The sequence below is a fragment of the Littorina saxatilis genome, linkage group LG2 (assembly GCF_037325665.1).
Source record: "Littorina saxatilis isolate snail1 linkage group LG2, US_GU_Lsax_2.0, whole genome shotgun sequence".
NCBI classification, from domain to species: domain Eukaryota; kingdom Metazoa; phylum Mollusca; class Gastropoda; order Littorinimorpha; family Littorinidae; genus Littorina; species Littorina saxatilis.
This window is the reverse complement of record NC_090246.1, coordinates 65,267,792-65,278,046: the sequence shown is the minus strand read 5'-3', so window position 1 is coordinate 65,278,046 and position 10,255 is coordinate 65,267,792. Positions and strand designations below refer to the sequence as shown.

General features: G+C 42.5%; 1 protein-coding gene across 1 annotated transcript; it reads left to right on the top strand.

Moving 5' to 3' along the window:
• The first annotated feature begins 5,940 nt into the window (after positions 1-5,940).
• LOC138953769 (cilia- and flagella-associated protein 251-like) lies at positions 5,941-7,724 on the top strand. Its single transcript, XM_070325680.1, has 2 exons — positions 5,941-6,024; positions 6,954-7,724. The coding sequence occupies exons 1-2, from the start codon at positions 5,941-5,943 to the stop codon at positions 7,722-7,724; spliced, it is 855 nt and encodes a 284-aa protein (XP_070181781.1).
• Positions 7,725-10,255: the final 2,531 nt, after the last annotated feature.

Genomic DNA, 10,255 nt, shown 5'->3' with positions numbered 1-10,255 from the left:
ATCATTAGCTTTACCTCCTTTGTTTGGATACAAAAAAAGAGTTATCTCCCTTACCTTCTATCCAGTTAATTTTTCTTTCTTCATTTCTTCCCCTCATAGGAGCAATAGCGAGTCTCTAATATCACTGGCATGATGTGCTTGCTACAGGTGAACAGTAGGCACTGGACTGATCTTGCACCATATAGGCTGTATTCAATAAATGGGAGGTCCATAATCTGAGAAAGGAAACAATGAATCAAGAAACTAAAACCCAGGTGCACATCTGCGGCACCTAGGGAGTGTACGTGCACACTATCTTGTTCCTGCCTCTTGCCATCTCAGAGGCTTTACCTCCTTTGTTTGGATAAAAAAAAAAGAGTTATCTCCCTTACCTTCTAGACATTTCCGGAACTGTCCAGTTAATTTTTCTTTCTTCATTTCTTCCCCTCATAGGAGCAATAGCGAGTCTCTAATATCACTGGCATGATGTGCTTGCTACAGGTGAACAGTAGGCACTGAACTGGTTTTGCACCATATAGGCTGTATTCAATAAATGGGAGGTCCATAATCTGAGAAAGGAAACAATGAATCAAGAAACTAAAACCCAGGTGCACATCTGCGGCACCTAGGGAGTGTACGTGCACACTATCTTGTTCCTGCCTCTTGCCATCTCAGAGGTATGGCGACCACAGACAGACACACACACACACAGACAGACAGACACTCTCTTTTATTTATATGTACTAGCAGTTAAGCCCGGCTTCGCCCGGGAGTAAGCGGAGCCCTGTAGCAATTTAAGACGCTCGCTATCCCATTATCATTAGCTTTACCTCCTTTGTTTAGATACAAAAAAAGAGTTATCTCCCTTACCTTCTAGAAATTTCCGGAACTGTCCAGTTAATTCTTCATTCTTCATTTCTTCCCCTCATAGGAGCAATAGCGAGTCTCTAATATCACTGGCATGATGTGCTTGCTACAGGTGAACAGTAGGCACTGAACTGGTCTTGCACCATATAGGCTGTATTCAATAAATGGGAGGTCCATAATCTGAGAAAGGAAACAATGAATCAAGAAACTAAAACCCAGGTGCACATCTGCAGCACCTAGGGAGTGTACGTGCACACTATCTTGTTCCTGCCTCTTGCCATCTCAGAGGTATGGCGACCACAGACAAAAAAGAGTTATCTCCCTTACCTTCTAGAAATTTCCGGAACTGTCCAGTTAATTTTTCATTCTTCATTTCTTCCCCTCATATGAGCAATTATAGCGAGTCTCTAATATCACTGGCATGATGTGCTTGCTACAGGTGAACAGTAGGCACTGAACTGGTCTTGCACCATATAGGCTGTATTCAATAAATGGGAGGTCCATAATCTGAGAAAGGACTGAAACAATGAATCAAGAAACTAAAACCCAGGTGCACATCTGCGGCACCTAGGGAGTGTACGTGCACAGTATCTTGTTCCTGCCTCTTGCCATCTGAGGTATATGGCGACCACAGACAAAAAAGAGTTATCTCCCTTACCTTCTAGAAATTTCCGGAACTGTCCAGTTAATTTTTCATTCTTCATTTCTTCCCGTCATAGGAGCAATAGCAAGTCTCTAATATCACTGGCATGATGTGCTTGCTACAGGTGAACAGTTATCTCCCTTACCTTCTAGAAATTTCCGGAACTGTCCAGTTAATTTTTCATTCTTCATTTCTTCCCGTCATAGGAGCAATAGCAAGTCTCTAATATCACTGGATCTGGGGATTGAAAGGGGCGGGGGGGGGACTTTTTTTTTAGAAGAGCCAAGCCACAACTAAAAGTTTCTCTCTTCGGGGGGGGGGGGGGGGGATGAGTGAGCGCGTCATACCTTTTTGAATAGGGGAGAGAAATCTGTAAATTCTCGTGATCTTTCACTGAGGCGATCGTTTCGTAAACATTATTCGCGATGATCTGGAAGGCAGGGAGGGTTAGCAGGGGGCAGGGTTAGTGTGTGTGTGTGTGTTGGGGGGGGGGGGGGGCGGGATGATAGCGGGCGGGGGGTAACCCTTGAAAATGACACGGTATACTGGTTTGATGAGAGTTACCTCCCTTCCGTGGGTGACAAAGCATGACTTACCTCCCTTGCACTATGTAGACTGTATTGATAGAGATGGGGAGGGTCATTATCCGAGGAAGGAAACAATGTCTGGAGAAACTAAAACCCAGGTGCACATTTGTGGGTCCAGGGCAGTGTGCATGCAAAATATCTTGTGCTTATCTTTTGCCATCTCTGAGGTATGGCGACCACAGACAGACAGACAGACAGACAGACACACAGACAGACACTCTCTTTTATTATATGTACTAGCAGTTAAGCCCGGCTTCGCCCGGGAGTAAGCGGAGCCCTGTAGCAATTTAAGACGCTCGCTATCCCATTATCATTAGCTTTACCTCCTTTGTTTGGATACAAAAAAAGAGTTATCTCCCTTACCTTCTAGAAATTTCCGGAACTGTCCAGTTAATTTTTCATTCTTCATTTCTTCCCCTCATAGGAGCAATAGCAAGTCTCTAATATCACTGGCATGATGTGCTTGCTACAGGTGAACAGTAGGCACTGAACTGGTCTTCAATAAATGGGAGGTCCATAATCTGAGAAAGGAAACAATGAATCAAGAAACTAAAACCCAGGTGCAGATCTGCGGCACCTAGGGAGTGTACGTGCACACTATCTTGTTCCTGCCTCTTGCCATCTCAGAGGTATGGCGACCACAGACAAAAAAGAGTTATCTCCCTTACCTTCTAGAAATTTCCGGAACTGTCCAGTTAATTTTTCATTCTTCATTTCTTCCCCTCATAGGAGCAATAGCAAGTCTCTAATATCACTGGCATGATGTGCTTGCTACAGGTGAACAGTTATCTCCCTTACTTTCTAGAAATTTCCGGAACTGTCCAGTTAATTTTTCATTCTTCATTTCTTCCCCTCATAGGAGCAATAGCAAGTCTCTAATATCACTGGCATGATGTGCTTGCTACAGGTGAACAGTAGGCACTGAACTGGTCTTCAATAAATGGGAGGTCCATAATCTGAGAAAGGAAACAATGAATCAAGAAACTAAAACCCAGGTGCACATCTGCGGCACCTAGGGAGTGTACGTGCACACTATCTTGTTCCTGCCTCTTGCCATCTCAGAGGTATGGCGACCACAGACAAAAAAGAGTTATCTCCCTTACCTTCTAGAAATGTCCGGAACTGTCCAGTTAATTTTTCATTCTTCATTTCTTCCCCTCATAGGAGCAACAGCGAGTCTCTAATATCACTGGCATGATGTGCTTGCTACAGGTGAACAGTAGGCACTGAACTGGTCTTGCACCATATAGGCTGTATTCACTAAATGGGAGGTCCATAATCTGAGAAAGGAAACAGTGAATCAAGAAACTAAAACCCAGGTGCACATCTGCGGTACCTGGGGAGTGTACGTGCACACTATCTTGTTCCTGCCTCTTGCCATCTCAGAGGTATGGCGACCACAGACAGACAGACAGACAGACACTCTCTTTTATTATATGTATAGACTAGCACTTAAGCCCGGCTTCGCCCGGGAGCCGGTAAGCGGAGCCCTGTAGCAATTTAAGACGCTCGCTATTCCATTATCATTAGCTTTACCTCCTGTGTTTGGATACAAAAAAAGAGTAAGACAAAAAAGAGTTATCTCCCTTACCTTCTAGAAATTTCCGGAATTGTCCAGTTAATTTTTCATTCTTCATTTCTTCCCCTCATAGGAGCAACAGCGAGTCTCTAATATCATTTACCATCTCAGAGGTATGGCGACCACAGACAAAAAAGAGTTATCTCCCTTACCTTCTAGAAATGTCCGGAACTGTCCAGTTAATTTTTCATTCTTCATTTCTTCCCCTCATAGGAGCAATAGCGAGTCTCTAATATCACTGGCATGATGTGCTTGCTACTCGTAAACATTATTCGCGATGATCTGGAAGGCAGGGAGGGGGAGCATGGGGCAGGGTTAGTGTGTGTGTGTGTGGGGGGGGGGGGGGATGATAGCGGGTGGGGGGTAACCCTTGAGAATGACACGGTATACTGGTTTGATGAGAGTTACCTCCCTTCCGTGGGTGACAAAGCATGACTTACCTCCCTTGCACTATGTAGACTGTATTGATAGATGGGGAGGGTCATTATCCGAGGAAGGAAACAATGTCTGGAGAAACTAAAACCCAGGTGCACATCTGCGGCACCTAGGGAGTGTACATGCACACTATCTTGTTCCTGCCTCTTGCCATCTCAGAGGTATGGCGACCACAGACAGACACACAGACACACAGACACACAGACAGACACTCTCTTTTATTATATGTATAGATAGAAGATAGAAGAGTTCCACAAACCCTGTCTTCGATGGTCAGATTTAAAATTACCGTACTTATGGAACTAATATTTGAAGTGATTCTTTGAGGGCATCGACACATCCTAGCAACAACAAAAACATAAATAAAACAGGCATACAGAGATTGTAAACACACAAAACACATAATTATAGTGGGCAACAGTCAATCGATATTAATGTCCTTAAAACAACACATATGTAAATGACGTCTTTTTTAAAGCCTAAAGAGAATCTTCATGAATCATCGTGTTCATTTAACCTTAATTCTTACCAGACATTCACATGTATGACATCCGTTGCGTACGCAGAATTCACGGCCCATTAAGTGCCGTCAATATCTCTCCCTAAAAATTAGCACTGCTTCAACTACACAAAACTAGGCAGATACTTCGTCTTTTTTTACATTAAGTCAAGATTTGACTAAATATTTTAACATAGACGGGGAATCGAGACGATGGTGGTGGTGTATGTGCGTGTGTGTAGAGCGATTCCGAGAAAAATGCTGGACCGATCTACATAAAATTTCACATGAGAGTTCCTGGGTATGATATTCCCAGACGTTCTTTTTCATTGTTTCAATACATGTCTTTGATGACGTCATATCCGGCTTTTTGTGAAAGTTGAGGTACGCCCTCATTGTTTAATCAAATTGATTGACATTTTTGTCAAGCAATCTTTGACACAGTCCGGACTTGGGTATTGCATTTCAGCTCGGAGGCTTAAAAATTAATAAATGAGTTTGGTCATTAAAAATCTGAAAATTGTAATTAATGTTTTGTAATTCTAAAACGATCCAAAAATAATTTGATCTAATTCTTCATTATTTCCTGATTCCAAAAACATAAATATGTTATAATCGGAATAAAAACAAGGTCTGAAAATTCAAAATATGAAAATTATGATTAGAATTAAATTTCCGAAATCGATTTAAAAACTGTTTCACCTTGTTCCTTGTCGCTTCCTGATTCCAAAATCATATAAACATGTTATGTTTGGATTAAGAACAAGCTCAGACAGTTACAAAGAATAGAGATACAGAAAAGCGTGCTTTCCTGCTCAGCGCAACCACTACCGCGCTTTACTGGCTTGTCAATGTTACTGCCTTCTCCACGAGTGGGGGAACTGACGATGCTATACGGTCTTGGTGAAACAATTCAGTGCGTTCAGTTTCATTCTGTGAGTTCGACAGCTTGACTAAATGTAGTAATTTTGCCTCACGCGACTTGTTTTCTTTGTTCTTCTTTTTTTCCCCCGCTGAAGACTGCGTCGGTTTTCAAGTCCCCCGAAATGTTGCTTTTTGCTTGCGGGCTAGTCTCTACGCAGAAATAAGAAGATGACCTTTTGCGCGTTTCGTGAATTTCGTCTGATTGGATTTGGACAAGAGACAGTAAGACGGAGGAAGTTGAAAAGAGGGAAGAGTAGGGACAGGAATTGAAGAGGAGGTAAGAAAGAAGGAGAAGAGAGGAGAAGAGAGGAGCAGAAGGGGGTGAGAAAGAGGAACTGGCAGAGCAAGAAGAGATAAGCAGTAAAGAAGGTAAGAGTAGGGGGGTGGAAGGAAGATGAGGTGAAACAGGGGCTCAGACTGAAGGCAAATGATATGGCGCAAGAGGAGGAACATGCTGTTGGAACTTGATATCGACACATTATTGGACGAGGAGGAGGACGAGGAGGAAGAGGTGAAAAGGGGTCGGGCTGGAGGCCAAGAATGTGGCGCAGGAGGAAGAACATGATATTGGAACATGATATATCAAAACATTATTGGACGAGGAGGACGAAGTAAAACAGGGGTCGGGTTGGAGGCCAAGAATGTGGCGCAGGAGGAGGAACATGATATTGGAACATGATATATCGAAACATTATTGGACGAGGAGGACGAAGTAAAACAGGGGTCGGGTTGGAGGTCAAGAATGTGGCGCAGGAGGAGGAACATGATATTGGAACATGATATATCGAAACATTATTGGACGAGGAGGACGAAGTGAAACAGGGGTCGGGTTGGAGGCCAAGAATGTGGCGCAGGAGGAAAAACATGATATTGGAACATGATATATCGAAACATTATTGGACGAGGAGGACGAAGTGAAACAGGGGTCGGGTTGGAGGCCAAGAATGTGGCGCAGGAGGAGAAACATGATATTGGAACATGATATATCGAAACATTATTGGAAGAGGAGGAGTAGGATGGGGGGGGGATGAGAAAGTGAAGAAGTACGAACGATAGAATCAGGAAACGGCCAAGGAGGAGGAGGAGGAGGGGGAGAAAGGACAAATAAGAACTGAATGAAAGAAAGAGATTGAAAAAGAGGAAACGGGAACTGAATGGGAGAAAGAGAGTGAAAAAGAGGAAACAGGAACTGAATGGGAGAAAGAGAATGAAAAAGAGAAAACGGGAACTGAATGGGAGAAAGAGAATGAAAAAGAGGAAACGGGAACTGAATGGGAGAAAGAGAGTGAAAAAGAGGAAACAGGAACTGAATGAAAGAAAGAGGTTCAAAAAGAGGAAACAGGAACTGAATGGGAGAAAGAGAGTGAAAAAGAGGAAACGGGAACTGAATGGGAGAAAGAGAGTGAAAAAGAGGAAACGGGAACTGAATGGGAGAAATAGAGTGAAAAAGAGGAAACGGGAACTGAATGGGAGAAAGAGAGTGAAAAAGAGGAAACAGGAACTGAATGGGAGAAAGAGAGTGAAAAAGAGGAAACGGGAACTGAATGGGAGAAAGAGAATGAAAAAGAGGAAACCGGAACTGAATGGGAGAAAGAGAGTGAAAAAGAGGAAACGGGAACTGAATGGGAGAAAGAGAGTGAAAAAGAGGAAACGGGAACTGAATGGGAGAAAGAGATTGAAAAAGAGGAAACAGGAACTGAATGGGAGAAAGAGAATGAAAAAGAGGAAACGGGAACTGAATGGGAGAAAGAGAATGAAAAAGAGAAAACGGGAACTGAATGGGAGAATGAGAATGAGAAAGAGGAAACGGGAACTGAAAGGGAGAAGGAGAATGAGAAAGAGGAAACGGGAACTGAATGGGAGAATGAGAATGAGAAAGAGGAAACGGGAACTGAATGGGAGAAAGAGAATGAAAAAGAGAAAACGGGAACTGAATGGGAGAATGAGAATGAGAAAGAGGAAACGGGAACTGAATGGGAGAATGAGAATGAGAAAGAGGAAACGGGAACTGAATGGGAGAAAGAGAATGAAAAAGAGAAAACGGGAACTGAATGGGAGAATGAGAATGAGAAAGAGGAAACGGGAACTGAATGGGAGAATGAGAATGAGAAAGAGGAAACGGGAACTGAATGGGAGAAAGAGAATGAAAAAGAGAAAACGGGAACTGAATGGGAGAATGAGAATGAGAAAGAGGAAACGGGAACTGAATAGGAGAATGAGAATGAGAAAGAGGAAACGGGAACAGAATGGGAGAAGGAGGATGAGAAAGAGGAAACGGGAACTGAATGGGAGAATGAGAATGAGAAAGAGGAAACGGGAACTGAATGGGAGAATGAGAATGAGAAAGAGGAAACGGGAACAGAATGGGAGAAGGAGGATGAGAAAGAGGAAGCGAAAACAGAATGGGAGAAGCTAGGAGGGTGAGAAATGATGTAAGATAAATACTTAGTTCATTTAGTTATTTTTTTTAACAACCTATCCATGCCTTAAAGTTAAATAATACTATTTAACTTTAAGGCATGGAATGGTTGTTAAATGTTACATAAAACCCAAAACTCGAGGGGGAGGGAAAGAAGAGGGGGCGAAGGGAACGGGATGGAGGAAGAGGAGAAAATAAAGGACAGGGATACATGTGGAAGGAGATAAAGAAGGAGCAGTAGGGGGTGCAGCAGAGCTAGCGTGAGAAGGGAGCAGCGATGGCAAGGAGAAGGGAGGAAGGGAAAAGGAGGAAAGGAAGAACAAACGGAGGAGGTAGAGGAGAGAAAGAAGGGCAAAAACAGAGGAGGTGGAGGAGGAGGGTAACTAATAAGTGGGAAGAGAAAGTGCATGAAGGGAGGGGGGGGAGGAGTAGGGTGTCTTATAGGGTTATTCGTGTCACGTTCTTGAATTTTTGTCAAGTCTTCCCACCTTGGCCTTCCGAGGGACGTATGAGTACGCCTGTTAAAGATTTCAAGCGCCCAGACTTCGCCTTGGTGCAAAACGTTAGGGGTTTTCGTATTGACACGGGTCCCACCGGCGATAGAGGTGAGATCAATCATGAATGGGAAAATCGTATCGATGCTGAATACTGAACGCTTTAATTTAGAGCTAGAGGGATAGTGACAGAGAGTGGCGGGGGGGGGGGGGAGATTATGACAGTGCACGATTCACTCGCTCGCACACACACACACACACACACACACACACACACACACACACACACACGCACGGACGCACGCACACACGCACACACACACACACACATACGCACATACACGCGCGCGCACTCCCACACGCACACGCACACGCATACGGAACCTTTTAATGTATCGTTCAATGATTGATTGAATGGGGGGGGGGGGGGAGTAATTTATTGATTTCCTGATTTTCTGATCCCTTCATTTCTTCGCTTATCAATTCATGCGGCATTCATTCATCATTGGCTGGGTCATTCACGTTTACTCAAGACGTCCCTGAATGCCGTCATGTGAGCACCCCGCTTCTGCTGCTGATTTTGAGGAGAAAATACATGAAAACTGAACCCCTTCAGGATGTTTGATATCTAACTCACGTCACAAGAAAATAAACAATAGTTTGTTTTTAATTAATAAAACTTCAGACTAACGAAATCTCAAAACAACATGATTTCCAAAAATAATTTCCAGTGTTAATCGTGAATCGGTTTTTTTAAAAATGCTTACGCACATCTTTGCGATTAAAATAATGTGATTAATCTTCTTCATATTTTTGCTGTTACTTTTTATACCAAAAAGCACATCTGTAACATTCAACCTAATTCTTTCACCAATGTTTACTAAAATGTACATTTCAATATATTTCCAAAACCTGAGCACTGTTGGGCACTCAAAGAAAAAATGCTCCAATACATCAAGTTCATCCTTACAATATGTACAGTTTTTATCAGCCTTCACTTTCATTTTACACAATAAAATATTAGTTGGATAAATGTTTTGCAATATTTTCCAATGCAATACACGTAATCGAACTTCACTAGTGACAGTGGCTGCTAAGTTCCAATTCTTTTCGTCAATTTCAAATCCTAATTTTCTTCTCCAAAATCCTTCTGAACAGGGTTGGCTGTATTGTTTTCCTACCAGAATCTTTCGAATTTCTTTTACTGATTTAACTTTTTTCCCACAGAAGGTCGGAATGTCACAGACTGAACAATTTACATCGTTTATATCGACATTTCTTAAAAGGAGATGTACAGCTATTCGAACAACATTGTACTCAAGCAATCTATTTGCAGTGTAGCCAGTTCTTTCACACACTTCTTCATAGGTAGCAAAACGTCCATTCTCACACACATCGCTCACATACATTATACCACTTTTAATCCAATCCGCAAAAAAGAGTGGGTTTCCTTGACAAATTATATCTTTGTTGTTCCACAACAAACCGGAAACAGAATTACCATTATTATCGACTTGATTGTTATCAAGCCATGCCTTCAACACATCGGACCAAAATTCCGATTTAATACTGTCCAATCCTTTAAATGGTTTGCTATTAATGTTCGCAAAAAAACACTCAAAGCGACTCCCAAAACGGAAAAACAGTGCTTTTGGGAGCCATGACCATTTCTGGTCTTCATTAGACAGAGTTAGGTTCACAACCCAGCTTAACAAAAAGGAACACTGCATCTGACGCAAATCAATCATATTTAATCCACCTTGCTTTACTTCGTTACATAAAACAGTTCTTTTCACCTTTTCAAATGCTTTTCTGTTGCAGTCTTTTTT

What these genes read in the sequence shown, in the direction of transcription:
- LOC138953769 (XM_070325680.1), top strand. Translation starts at nt 5,941, where the DNA reads ATGATATGGCGCAAGAGGAGGAACATGCTGTTGGAACTTGATATCGAC. An exon ending in AGGAGGACGAGGAGGAAGAG is followed by an intron (nt 6,025 to 6,953) that starts GTGAAAAGGGGT and finishes TGGGAGAAATAG; the next exon opens with AGTGAAAAAGAGGAAACGGG.